Source organism: Pseudonaja textilis, chromosome 6, assembly GCF_049901715.1.
Source record: "Pseudonaja textilis isolate UNSWEBS1 chromosome 6, rPseTex1.2, whole genome shotgun sequence".
NCBI classification, from domain to species: Eukaryota; Metazoa; Chordata; class Lepidosauria; order Squamata; family Elapidae; genus Pseudonaja; species Pseudonaja textilis.
The window spans coordinates 42823659-42838312 of record NC_141995.1 but is presented as its reverse complement, the minus strand read 5'-3'; the positions used below and the strand labels follow the sequence as shown (position 1 = coordinate 42838312).

Below are 14654 nucleotides of genomic sequence, written 5' to 3'. Positions count from 1 at the left end.
ATCTGGATTTCAGCTGATGGTGTTTGGAAAATAGCATGGTCATTACATTCAGCTCGAGAGCAGGATGGCTCCTTGCCGTCTGATATGACGTTAGAATGTCCATAGAGGGTCTCATTGCAAGATAGAGAGGGAAAAGGAAAGAGCTGATCACTGCCAGATGTCTCTTAATAAATACAGTATATGTTGCCTAAGAATAAATTTGTAAATCAGTGGTTTACCAGAAAATCATCAAAGTAGTAATATTGTTTCAAGAATACTTGCAGTGGGTGGATTGAGAGAAAGAGACACCACTCTGTTTTGGCAAAGATATGTTTCCCGCAAAATCTCTTCTGAAAGTAGGAGCTTTCTTTCTCCCAAACCCCATTGCTCCTTTTTGTTTTTGATGCTTCTCAGAATATGTAGTTCAGATAACAATTGCACTTTAATCTCCATTTAGTGGCGACAGCTGAACCATAATTAATCAATTAGAAATGAAAAAAAGCTGCTTTAGAAAAGTGTTTAGAAAAGTATTTTTCATAGGATAGAAAGAAGAAAAGCAATAATAAACTTTAACTGTAAGAACAGAAGAAGCTACACCAGAGGCAGGAGGAAGTAGCTTTTTTTCCTTAGTAAGTTATGGCCACTTACATAGACTGCACTTAATATCAACCCTAGCATAACAGGCTTGAATTGTAATCTCACATAATTAGAGCTACCAGAACTGGCCAAAGGATCTCGGTGATTGATAGATAGCAGCAAGGAAGGTTAGCTGGTTTGTGTTTTTTTGCTTCCATCCAATGATCATCTGGGTTTTCACAATACAGATCTGATAGCCAAATCAGTCTTTGTTTTTACAGAATTGTTGGTGGATTCATGATTAAAGTTTACTCCTATGTATTCTTGTCTGGAAGTAAGCAGGCATTTTATGCTCAACTTTATCTGTTCTCTCTAATGGTGGTCTTGAAAATATTTAGATAGCTTCCCCCATATATTTTTTTAATCACTTAACCCTGTCCCGTTCCAAACATAGGAAGCCAGTTATCTTCTCTCAGTCAAGGAAAGAGGCAGTGGTAAACCACTTCTGAAAAAACATTGTCAAGAAAGATGCAGGAACATGTCCAGGCAGTCTCTGAGACAGGGACACAGTTAAACAGGAGGGACAAAGAAGTCGTATATACGTTAGCCAATCAAAACTTATTTCTGAGTAGGCAAAGGGACGTGATGGCAACTTTCTTATGGTTGTAATTTATTTCAATGAAACGAATATTTGAGAGTAAACCTTAACCCAGGCATATTTAGAAACTGCTTAACAGTGCTAAGATCAAAGGCAGAAAAAGACAATAACTACTTTTTGATATATGCCTGCTGGAAACAAGTCCTTTTCAATGCATTGAAGCTAAATTCCTGGTAAGTAAAGTCAGACACTGAAGTGATCACTACCAAAAAAAGCCAAATAATGGCTCCTACTGGCATTAATTTTGATAAACAAACATGGTTAATCAGACTCTCCTTAAAAAAAGTTTTTTTCATCAGATAACCGGGAAAATTCACAAAACTACTGGCCAGGTCAAAGAAAGATTGGAAAATGCCCTATTAATTTCCAAAGTTTAGCTTTTATGTTCCAACATTGATGTTATATGTGTTTTTTTATATAACAAACAGAAGGAGAAATGAACACAAAGATCCAATTTTCAGTTTAGTTGTCTACAAAAGTAAAATTTCCACTGATTCTATATATGAAACTTGAAACGTTCATCCTAGAACAAATGCTAATTATTCACACACGCACACACTTGTACAGTGCCTGCTTTTAATTACTTTACAAAGCTGGAAAAGAAGGATGCCATCACAACCTTTCTAAAAACAAGTTGGGTTTTGTTGTAAACTTTGTAAAAAGTTTGTTGTAAACTTTTGGGCATCAGATGAAAAATAAGAATATTTCACTGTTTCTTGTGTAGTAATTAAAATAGATGTTATCATATGAACATCTTAAATAAACTGCATTAAGTATATACTGATCCGATCAGTAGTAGAAGTTGTTTATTATTATTTTCAAGTAGTTATATTAAGAAGCAGACATAGATCATTGTGTTTGAGTACTCTCACAAATAAAGAGGAATTGCTTGTTTTTAGGCATCTGCAGACCAGCCTTTCTCCTCTCCATAATACCACTAAAGGGTAGGTTTCACATCTATCCCAGTAGGATTCACTTCCTAGCAAGTAAGCTTAAAACCCCAGATTACTGTAAATGAAAATACTTTGCAGCAGTACTCCTGCAAAGCTATAACAGAATACAATCCATACGGAAGATATTATAGGTAAGTAAAGTCCCATTGAAATCAAAGATACTTAATTCTAAGCAAATGTGTTTAGGATCAGAACGCCAGGCTGCAATTGACAAAATCTTAAGCAGTGTAAATTGAAAATAAGCAAGTGAAAGGAATTGCTCCCACAAGTTTCTGTTGACCAACAAGCTAACTCCACTTGTCCTAGTCCAGTAAGCACTCCATGCTTTGGAGAGTGTAGATCCCTTCTTATTAAGTCTGCTACCTGCACCAGCCATTCTTTAGTTTAGAAAGTATAAAGCATGTTCTAATTGTGGTATCAGTAAGAATGGTTGAATTACTCTGGCAGCCTTAGTTAATAAAGAAAAGATGATTGATAAATAGCCGAGAAGCAAGAACCCCATTCTGAAGATTAAATTGAGACTGCTAAATACTTTAGAAGGTGGGGGAGGAAATTTATGTACAAAAGCTACATCTGAAAAATCTAAAAAAGCCTTTCTAGAGCTCCTCTTCCCACTTCACATTAATAATCTGTCTGTTGTCCTCAATAGAAGGCATTTCTTTGGAAAGTTGTCTCCTTGAATCCGTCTATTGAACTTTAAAACTTTAACTCATTGGCAAGTTTACTAGAAAGTAAGTCCGGCTGGCATCAAGATAATGTCAAGCAAAGCTCAGGCTGCAATGAGGGGTTGACAGCAGAGTGCTATGCAACTATTATTTAGGAGTAATTCCATCCAGTTCACTGAGACATAAACATTTTTTTGTATTGCCGTTTTAATGTACAGTAGAATATCCAGACAATTTTTTTGCTGCAATTTTGCTGCAACTAGCTAAGAATCTTGGTACAGGCCCTATGGAAGTGTGTTTGTTTGTGACAAGCTTCAAGATGCCACAAAGACATGTTGTTGTTTTTAAAAGGGACGGAAAAACCAGTGGATTTATCTCAATCTAAAAGGAATGTTTTTCGGCTTTTCTTTTGTATATGTTATGATGTTTTTTAAAGTGTTGTGAGCTGCGGTCGGGATCTTTTTTTTTTTTTTTTTTAAATAGAAATTATGGGCTTGCAATCCAGACTATTTAGAGGTTATCTCTAATCATCCATGGGATATGAACGGCCTCTAAACTAGCTTGAGGCATGTTGTCTTCCATGGGCTTAGGAAGACCCAACGGGTGGGTACAAGCTTCCAAGCCAGCGTGATGATTCCGGTTTCCGGCTGGAAACTTTCCTCCCTTGAAACGGAGCCCTTTCTAAAGCCCCGGCCCCCCAGTACCGCCTCCATCAGCCGGAACCTTACACGCCCAGAAGCCTCCGCAAGGATAGGAGCTTTTTCGGATTGCACGGTCCTTGCAAACCCTTCGACTTTTCCGTGGGGAGGTTTTAAAAAATAAAATAAAATTAGAAACAGTTGCACTAGCTTCTTTTTCCCCAAACTTCTTTGTTAATTTTCTCCTCCGGTTACTTCGCCACAGATTTTTTTTTAAAAAAAGCTATTTTTTGCCAGCCGGAAGGCGCAAAAAAGAGCAAGTCCCCGCATCCCGGTGGGGCTCAGCCCGAAGTCGTTTTCGCCTCACTAGATCTGCGCGCGCGCGCGTGCAAAAGGCGAGGGAGAGACTTCAAGCTTGACCTTCGCGAGAACTTTGCAGATAGGGAGAAAGGAGGAGGAACGGGGGAAGGGGAGAGAGCGGGGCTGTGGGAAGCCTCCTTTTTTTTTCCCCCCCTGCCAGACCCGTCCTAGGTCCCCGCCAGCCGCTGCCCAAAAAAGGGCTACGGACTCTGACGAGGACCTTATCAGGCCCGCCGCTCCAATCCAGCGATTTGGGGCCAGGGCTCCTGACATCCCAATCGGCCATCAATTTACCTTCCCGCCGCCCCGCTTCCCCATTTAGCTTTTAACGTCAAAAGCTACATTTTTGTCGGCTCCGGCCTGTCTACGGCTCTTGCGATTTAGCTCCAGGAATGATTGCTCCTGAGAAAATAGCAACAGCCCCATTACCGAGCAATTAAAAAAGCCCTTCCCTCCGCCTCTCTCCCTAGGCCCTTCGTCGCTCGCCGTCACCCTTTCCCTGGGATCGCCCGCTGACCGAAAGGGACCATTTGGGAAGCCCAAAGTTTAGGGATCGTTTTTGCGACGAAGGAAGAAAAGCTGTCCTGTAACTGACGGGTATCTTCTATTATTTATGCTCCTGGGTTTGAAATCTCATTGCCCGATAAAAGAGCTTTGAAATACACGAACGCTTGCAAGCAATATTGCGCTGTTGCCATCTGAGAAGGAAACGTTGGTTCTGGTAAGTTTAATCCACAGATATTTTAAACAATATGCGCCTGAACTCTTAACGTACGGGGCAGCTCAGGTAGTATCGTCCACCCCACGCCTCTACGATGATTCCACCCCCTCTAACTATATCCGAAAAAAACCTAAAGTGAGATGCACCTTGGAAAACTCCGGACTTTTTTAAGTTGGAGCCTGCCTTTTCACTCCCAGCTTTCGTTTCGCGTTGCCTGAATGCGTGCGCGCCCGTCGACTTCCAGAAAGAGAGATGGTAAAATCCACGATAGAGTACAGTACGCCCAAAAGACCGCAATATTTATTGTTTCTCGGAGATCTTGGAAACAACTTCCTAATTGTTCTTCGTGCTTTGCCTGAGCTGTGAACACTGGCGTGAGAAGACGACTGCTTCCTCGAGTAATTTCTAATAAATTAACCAGACGCAGATTAGACTTCTCCCTACTGCCTGGGAACTAGAAGGGTTAAGAAATAAGAGTGAATACCCTTCTCCCCTTATAAAGTGGGAAATAATTTAAGAGAAAAGGAGCGGCAGCTCCGGAATTCAGGGCATCTGAGTGAAAGCAAAATGTTTTTTTTTTTTTAATAAAGTCCAGTGTGAAGAATTGTGTTTATAGGTTGATGAAATCATCTTATATTGATTACATGTGATTGTGCCGGGAGACTAGACGTTCTAAGGGCTGATCCGAAACTTTGGCGACCTGAAAATTAATGCCCAGGACAAATCCTGGAAAGGAAGCGGAGGCATGGTGGGATCCAACTTCAGCTGCAGTAGCAGTGATTTCTTTTCTTTTCTTTTCTTTTCTTTTTTAATGAGAAGGGCGTTTTCTTGAAAGCAAGTGCACCGGCCAGTCCAAGGAGTCTGACCCCAGTGCTAGAAGAGGGCACATCATTCTGGCTGGTTGTTCTAACCTCACAACCTTCCTGTAGTCAGCGAGGCCTGGCCAATGGGGCAAAACAACTGCCATTGAAAAGGGAGAGGAGGGAGCAGCTATCGGAAGACATTGGAAAATTTGTTATCTTTACTATAACTGACATATATGCCTGGCTCTTTGGATCTGGAGCAGAGCTGAAGGTGCAGAGGAGGTTTCAGTAGTCGCTAGAGGATACAGATGCAAAAAAGGAGCAAGAGAAAAGAAAAGGGGAAAGTTCCGGTCACTTGGTCCCAAACAAAGAGCGATCAAGCAAACAGTCTTAAACCACTACCACCATCCCCCTTCCCCCCATCTGTGGCCATTAGGTTTTACAGCTTCAACCTGAAATTTTTATAGCAGCAGTTATGAAGATTGCTGGATTGCGCGTTTTCTCTGCTTGATATTCTGATTTCAGTTCTACCGTTAGGTAATGTCTTGTTGCCCACAGAGGGGAGGGGAGGTCTTTCTCCAAAGGCGATTTCTTACACCTCGACTTCCCAAGGCGTCCCACCAATTGCCTATATATAGCATTGTCCTCGCCCAAAGCAAGGACCAAGGCCCCTTTTTTCTCCCGATGTTGTTCCAAGTGCTGCCTCGCAAGCCCTCGTCTTCCTCCCTCCTCCTATGCAAACAAGCCAATTCTAATTCTCCAGCCTTTTGCCAGGGCATTTTTTATTTTTTTTTGGTAGGGTTAAAAAGAATAAAATAAAAAAGGCCTTTGGAAAATGTTCACTCGGGGAGATATCGCAAAGAGAGGAGAAAGTCACTCACATTTCCTGGTAATTGGCTCACAGACACATTTTCTAGATGCCTAGATTGTTACGTAACCAAGCCAACCAACCCACTTAACTCTGCCGTGGTGTCCCCCAGCCATAACCTCTCGGTGATTTGCCGTCAGAAACCGCTCCCAACAACGCCTTGCAAGCTGGAAGGCCCACGTCAAGCAGCAAAGCCGGTGGTGTGGGGGGCACCCGCACTGTGATAAGTGTGAAAGACAGACCCAGATTAGCTTCCGTCTTTGGTTTCCTCCCTCTTTCACAACACCTTTCAAAGGCCGCTGTAAATTATTAGTCCATCAGTAAAAATCACAGTACAAAAGTAAGCGGACCCTATCCCTCTCTTCTTCCCCAGAAAGCAAAGGAAAACTGGGTTCTGCAGTTCCTTTTTTCAAGGCGACTCTTACATAAATTCAAAAGGTCTTCTCTCTTTTGATCACAAAGGAATGTCCCTTTTGAGAAAAACCTGCTCCTCGCCAAAATCTCCAAATCATAATTGAATAAACATGTCCCGCCTTTGGAATTTCTTTGGCCCTTCAGTTTCCAAGCCCGCTGAGGTCACCTCCATTTGTTTTCCTAAATAAAAGCCTTAAAAAAAAAACCAACCAGACAAAACTACAAGCTGTTCTTAAGCACCTTTACTCGGCAGTGAATCTTAGGAGGGTTCAACGTTATTTTCCCAGCTAATCGTACACAGGATGGATTTTGATATTTTTGTCTTCATAATTGAATTGTAGTTTTAGTTCCCTTTAACCAACCTCTTTGGTTAATTTCTAGATTTTTTAAAAAAAGATTTTGAGGTTGGGCTTAAAGCCTTTCAGGTTATAAAATGTAATTATTTTAAGTTTTTTAAAAAATACACTCAACGATCCAACGAATACTTACAACATTTGGGCCTTTCAATATGAAGTATTCAACAGTACCGATTGTAGTTTGCTTAATTTTAGTTTTAATTTTTGCTTTGCTTCCTTTAGAACTGAAGTGCAGATTAACAAAGAACTTAGACACTATTTTCCTCACTGTGGACAAGGGAGGGGGAACTCTGACAACCCCAAGTCCTACCTCGAATCCTGGGAGGGGGGGGAAGATGGGGGGGAAACAACTGGCTTACAGTTATCATCCACAATCATTCAAAACAGCAGGAATTAAAGGTATACACTTCATATTACACACTAATGCCTTCATTTTTGATTTTGATTTCCTTTTGCCCTCTGGGTTCTATACAAACAAAGCAACATAACATTCATCACAATGGAGGGGGGGAAACAACACCCTTTGGAGATTGTGTTTCTCCTTACCACACCGGAGTTTTCCTCTTCATTTATTTCACTGAACTATGGAATGCTTTTCTTCCAGGATCCACATTTTTTTTTTTTTGAAAGGAGAAAGACTAGGGGAGGGAAATTGCACATAAATAAACCATACGATTCCAAACCAAGAAGGAAAAGTCCTCAGCTCAGCAACCTCCCTTGGAAGGTCCAAAGTCCCGGAAGGACCGGGTTCTCCACTCTTCACGCTCTCTCGCCTTCACTGCTTGAGCTCCAGAGCCCAAACGTGCTGGGGCCAGCCAGTCCTTCCCTTGGTTTTCTTGTCGCTGCTGCTCACTGTGCTTTTCAAGATCTCGTTCTGTTTGGAAAAGGGAGCGAAGAGGAGAGACAAAGCCATTATCCTTCCTCTCATTTCTGGATCACTCCCTCCCATCTTTGGGGCCCCTTTGGCCAGACCTGACCGCAGAAGAACAGAAATCCTGAAAATCAGATTCAGGGTTTGATTTTTCACAAGCCGGTTTATTCTCGTGAGCGCTGGCTGTTCTAACTAACTAAGGTTGCAACCGTAGATATATTATCCACATGTCAGAAGGAAGCGGCTGTTCATTTCACTGTTCATTTCAACATTTACTTCTTTGTAGATGCCTGCTGGGGTTGCTTGGCAAGACGGCTGGATCTCAAAGCGTCTGGGTGCAGAGCAAGGGGACTACGGTCAAAGAAACCTTACTCTCCCTTCTCAACTTATGGGATAACCCATTCAGCTTTGTGTCTTCAGCCCGCCTGATCACAAATCAGAACAAAACACTGCCATGTAATCCAGATTTTAACAACCTTGGTGTTTCTTTCCGGGTGAGTCATGGATGCACACATACACACACCTACTTAAATTATCTTTATTTAAATCCCAAATTAAAAATTGCTTCTGATGATCATGGGGTCGTCTTAATTGCAAACCGATAGCTAAATAGCCTGCAACTGTATTTGCGATTGAACTGATGATACGAAATGCACAGACTGTTTAGAGTAAGCCTCTTAGTAAGCTTGCTGTAAAACTCACACACACACACACACCCTAGTCTCCAAATTCATCATTTTGCCACTCAGCTATATATTGTCTGCACCATATCTGCAAGAAAAATGGATGTCTCTGATACACATATGCTAAAGGTCAGCTTAATTGATTGTTAAATGGGCTACCTCAAGTATTGATACAATAAGGAAATGTGTCCCCCTCCCCCACCCCTTCGGTGGATAGTAGGTTCAGGAAAAGATATTTCCACCACAATCCGCCCTATGCCATTTAAAGAGCAGATACTTAAACTGCCTGGTACTTTTTTTTTATTCTAACTATAGCTCTACAAGGTTTAATTGACACTGTTCAAAAAGGTTCCAGCCTTCAAAAATTAAATCACTTTCCATATATTTATCTCCAAAATTGGACATGTATTTTATATGGGACGTATTTTGATCAAAATGCCATTAATTTCTCCAGTGGATTTTTTTCAAGTGAATGTGGATTTTTGAGGCCCCAATCCACTGAATGCTCAAGCTGCTATAATTTTTTATATATGCACATATTCCATCAATTTCAATGGGTTATAGGCATGCTTGCTTGAAATGAAATTCCAATATGGAATTTATTCATTTCTTTATCTTGACCCTTTCCTAAACTATAACTTAAAATGACTGTCAGGCTTGTTTGTAACCTTAATTCTTCTAGTCTGGTTAGGGATGCATCTTTTAGCTTACATGCCCTAAAACCTGACATTTATTTCCATAAATAGCATCCCAAAATATGAAAGAAAATAATCTGAGGTTGTCAATTGATCACATGGGAAAATCTCTTACAGTCAAGCTTTTTCTGTTGCTTTTAGCTTGCAAGAAATCAAGAAACATGATAACTGGTAGAAGCGGAACGGCTTCCTATAAGCTATATAAGCTGTAGTTGGTTTCAAATAAAGTTGTGCTGCCATTTTAATTTTAACCCCACCATTTAGTTTATTATATGAATGGAAGTAAAAAATGCAGCCAGACCTGGATATTTTCTGAAAGAAATTGAGTAGTGTGAGCCAAGGGCAACTTTTGGAGACTTAATATCCCATTGTCCATGTTTCCCCAGGCTGTTGCCTGCCAGCTGTGTTGTATCTTCTGTTGAGAATGAATTTGTAGCTATCTGGAGGTTACCAGGTTGAAGAAAATTTCAATAACAGAATCACACATTTTGCAGTTTGCATGTTTATGTAGTGACAAAGAATACTGACTGGCACTCATGGGGCAGGGAAGGAATGTAAATCTGAAACTGCAATATCACCTGAAATTTAGAGTCAAACCATTTTAATTCCTCTGGGTTTGCAAGGCAGTTGTTGAGGGATAACAATAGAAGGTGTCCCACACCCTTTATTCCTTCTCCCAAATTATATTCCTTTCCCGGTGTGTCTATAAATTCTAGGAGAGAACTCTGATAATCTTGGGCCCCAATTAACAAACTTAAAGTCAAAATGCGGATTGTGATGGGAAACTAGTAATGGGAGGGTTGCAAACTGATGGTTTCATCCTCAAACTGAAATGAGGAACTTTTCCCAGCCAACCCACATTTGAGCAAAAACTAAACACTTGGATTTAAACTGGAATGGAAACTTTTCCAACATTGGAGAGCTAAAGAAAGAAGAATTAGAGAAACAGTCCGTTCCCCCCCCCCCACTCCCCAAAGCTGCTGTTTTTTTTAAAAGAAGTTCTTGGTAGATATCATATCATTGCTGAGATCATTCCAAAGAATTTCATTCAGGGTCAAATTTATAAAGATGTTGGCTCCCAAGACAGTTTCTACAAAATCCTAGTGGATTCCTTTAGCCAATTTGTGAATCCTTGACTAGTTTCACATATCTGCAGTCCTAAAAGGCCTTGAGACTAGAAATCAATACAGCTGAAAAGGATGGGGTTTATTTTGAAGGATGAGTTGCAAATTCATCTAAAGAAATAGTTTTTCTTCCCCTTTCCCTCATGGACCTGTGTTAGTTACACAGCAACTCCTTAAACCCAGTCAGAAGGGAAGCGATGCAACCGGCTGCTCCAGCCAGTGAAACTATTTCTGAATCTTCCCTGACTTTCTCGTTTTTTAAAAAAGTCTTCCTTAGGAATAAAGGAAGATGGATGCTTTATTATATATGAATTATAATATATTACTATCTCGAGGACCATTTCCAATCGGCCACAGGAATGCAATTCACACTTTGGGGGTGGGGCATGTTCTATCCACGGGCCTCCCATTTACCGGGGTCTGAACTCCCGAAAACATTATACAACGTTTAAACGTTTTTTTTTTTTAAAAAATACACATTTACTTCAAATTGAGAATATTTTATTTGGAAACCAACCCCAAATCGCTGTCTTTATCCCTTACGGCCAGCCCTGACCAGGGTCAAATTCTTCCCTCCTCAGTTTGGCTCCATGAGCTTGGCCTGGGATCGGGGACACCAGGCTATTGTTTCTCTGGGCAGGGCCCTCAAGCGAGCCTCGCCGCCCCCCTTCCAAACGCCCTTGAGAGGAAAGGAAAGGAATCTTCCTCCTGGATCCATTCGGGACCCCTAAGAATCGACCCGGGCTTTTGTTGCAGGACCCGAAACTCACTATTTCTCTCTCTCCCCTGCCTCATTGGCCCCTAAATCTCAGTCGCTTAAGGGCGGACTTAGCCGGATGCCTCTAAGAGGCGCGGCCCGCTCCGCTTCTGAGCCACTTTTTTCGGCTGCCCGTCAGAAGAGAGAGGGCCGATCTAAGGCGAGGGGGTTCGGCGCCGGTGGCTTCGTGAGCCTTCCCTTCCCCGCCCCATCCCCTCCCGGCCCCGCGGGAGACACTGACCAGCTCCTTCTTCCTCTTGTCCTCCTTGAGGTCGGTCTTCTTGATCTCCGCCTTGAAGGCCTCGGCCTCGCCATTGGCGTCGTCCTTGGCCAGGAGGTCCATGAGGTAGGCGATGTAGCTGGTGGCCAAACGCAGCGTCTTGATCTTGGAGAGCTTGGTGTCGGCCGGGACGTTGGGGATGCACTCGCGCAGCTCGGCGAAGGCGCTGTTGATGCTCTGAGTCCTGCGCCGCTCCTTGCGGTTGGCCGTGCCGCGCCGTTTGACCGGTCGCGGGCCGCCCCCCAAGCCCGGCGGCCCGCCGCCGCTACCAGGGGGAGCCACGCCGCCCACGTAATGGTGGGGATGCTCCAGGCCTGGCGCTCCGTTGGCGTACTCGGGGCTGTACGAGAGCGCCATGCTGTAGTCGGGCGGGGACATCTCCGAAGGGTGGCTGCTGATCAACCAGCCGTGGAAGTAGGGGTTCTCCTCATGGCTGCAGCGGCTGGCGGCGGCTGCGGCGGCGGCAGCGGCTGCAGCGGCGAAGGGGTAGCCGTCATGGTGGACCACCGAATGGTGGGGGAAGCCACCTACCAAACTCATCGCCGCCGGCCTTCCGCGGCCGCCCGCCACCCCGGATCCGCTCCCCTGGATGTCCGCTCCCGTGAAGACCCCCGCCTTAGCACCGGCTCCTCGCCATCGGGCAGGCGCTGCCAAGTCCCCCGCGCGCCGAGAGGGCAGGTTCAATCCCCACCGCCGCCCTCATACGGGGCCGGGAGGAGGCCTTAACTTTGGAAGTTGCAGGGAAGACAGGCAAAAAAGAAGCCCCCCGCTCCCCCAATAGCCTTCAGCTGTCCTCCCTTAGCGCCTTCCGACTAGTTCGCCAACAAACTAGCCAGAAAGCGGGCCGAGTAAAGGGGGGGGGGTGTTACTTACACCTGCGTTTTTGTCCTAACTTCCCCAGGTCTCCCTCCCCTCCGCCGCCCTGCTTCCCCCAGGCCCGCCGCCTGGACGGGAACCGCGTCTCCTTCGATTAAAGCGTGAGCAGCATTTCTCCTCCTCTTGGGTTCTTCTCCTCCTTCTTCTTCTTACTCAGCTCCCGGGAATACAAAACGCAGGCAAGTCCGTCTTCGGGGGCGGGGGAGCAGGGGCAATCCGGCGGCCTCCCTGCTCCGACGTGGGACCCGCTTGAGAAGTGGGATAAGGAGGGTCTCGAAAGAGGGAAGAAAGAAGGAGAGGAGGAAACGGAGCCCAACGCTTAGATAGAGGAGACTCGGAGCTGCGCAATGCACTGGTCGCTTTTCCCAGCTTGGTCTCCATGCACAGCTACATCTTTAGGGTAGTTTGGGTTAATATATGTCGTCAGAGGCACTTTAAGCCAATCGCTACAGACCGGGGCGGGGCATTTCGCTTTGGGCCGTAAAACGGGTTCTGATCTTCGCGCTGCTAATTGTGCAGCTTCTCCTTTAGGATTGGCTGCCGTTTCTATCCGTAATATAATTAAAACACACCAGGAAAAGTCTCTGCCCCCCCCCCGCACCCCCAAGCATTCAGAGATTAATGCAAGTATTTAACAATGCTTTCCTGTAAGTATCTTCATGCCTGCCCTGTATTTGGGTGGAAAATCTTATCTATTAAAATGGATTGAAAGTAAAACAAGGAAGACATTTGACTGTCTCAGTTCAGTTGTATTATTATAATATGATATTATGACGTAAGTATATCTATATACTGCCAATCCATGAATAATATACCTGAATACAATAGTATTGTATGGTTGGTATAAAAGTATGCCTACAGTTAAAACTGGTTAAATGATATAATATTACATTTACAAAGATGAGGGGAGAATGTCTGATGCTGAGACAAGCCATTTACATTGTCATTTATTGTCCCTTAAATGTAAACTCCGTTGTCCAGAAAGAAACCAAGACAAGATCTGGAGTATAATGAGAAGGGATCCAGCTATGAGACCATAATATCCTGAAATTTTTTAATGAGTCTCTATTTGCAAGCTACTTTATTCTAGCCAATGAGAGTTCTATGTCTGTATAAGGTTCCTTTGATATAAAATGATGCCTGCTTGTTCAGTGTTATTCACATATATAAACATAAATAAAAATACTATCCTCCAAAATGGGGGAGGGGGAGGAAAATAAAAGAAGGAATGGTATGCTCCAAAAAGGGGAGAACCGGGTCTGATATTAAACAAACAGTCTGTTGTTCAAAAGGCTGACTTGAGCGATGAATTGATGCCTTTCTTGCCTAAAATTATTTTAATCTTAATGCTTTCCCCCCACCCCCCCAGACTTTATGGTCCATTCAGTATCTCCACTTGAAATGGGACGTTCCTTCATTTAGCTTGGTAAGTAATCAAATCTTTTCAACGGCTCTTCAAGCTCTTAATTTTTATATTTCTGCTAAAAAAAATTCTGTACTTTTTTGTATTTAACAATACAAGACAAAATATATTTGACCTAAAGGTATTAGGCTAAAGTATGTGTGTGTGTGTGTGTGTGTGTGTGTGTGTGTGTGTGTATCCTTCTTTTATTGTTTTTACAAATAATTCAAGAGAGTAAACCTATCCAACACACCTTCCTCCTATTTTTCCCACAGCTACAACTCTATGGGATGGGTCAGGCTGAGAGAGAAAGTATGATAGGTAACAAAGTCCTGATAAAAAATAGTATTTATGTGTAAATATTTTTGCATATGAAACGTTGAACACACAGAAACAAGGAAAAGTTTATTTCATGCATGATGTAGAAATTTGAACTTAGCAACATCTAGCCTTGACCCTGAGATAGGATTGATATGTGGGTGAAAGATCCCCCCCCCAATTCTTGGGCAGAAGAATAAGGTTAAAATAGTTTAGGATACAGACCCAAACATAAAGGGAGCAACTCATCAAACACTAATATTTATCACGGAATTCTTCAATGAAAACTTTAGTTTTGTTTCTGATGCTTTGACCCAGCATATGGGCTTAATCCTGATCGCAATCTGTACAAAGAATAAAAGTTTCTTGGTATCTTGGTATAAAATAATAGTATAGGTTCTGGTTTATCAGAAAGAGGAGGAGGAGGCAAACAAAAATCCAGCCAAAACAGAAGAGGATTTCCCACTCCAACTCTGGATTTTGCAATAAGAGGGACCCTGTTTTATTTCAAGACTACTGCTACCCACTCCTCAAGGGGTCACAGCCAAAGGCAGAAGTGAGACAAAATGTGATGGCTGCAGACCTTAGAGTGGAGTATGCTGGGGCTCATATCTAGCTGTGGGACTTAGCAATAGCACTTAGACTTATACCACTTCA

General features: G+C 43.1%; 1 protein-coding gene across 1 annotated transcript; it reads right to left on the bottom strand.

Moving 5' to 3' along the window:
• Positions 1-6859: 6859 nt before the first annotated feature.
• On the bottom strand, positions 6860-12666 carry HAND2 (heart and neural crest derivatives expressed 2). Its single transcript, XM_026699625.2, has 2 exons — positions 11363-12666; positions 6860-7865 (listed from the first exon to the last, which is right to left on the bottom strand). The coding sequence occupies exons 1-2, from the start codon at positions 11939-11941 to the stop codon at positions 7767-7769; spliced, it is 678 nt and encodes a 225-aa protein (XP_026555410.1). The 5' UTR covers positions 11942-12666; the 3' UTR covers positions 6860-7766.
• Positions 12667-14654: the final 1988 nt, after the last annotated feature.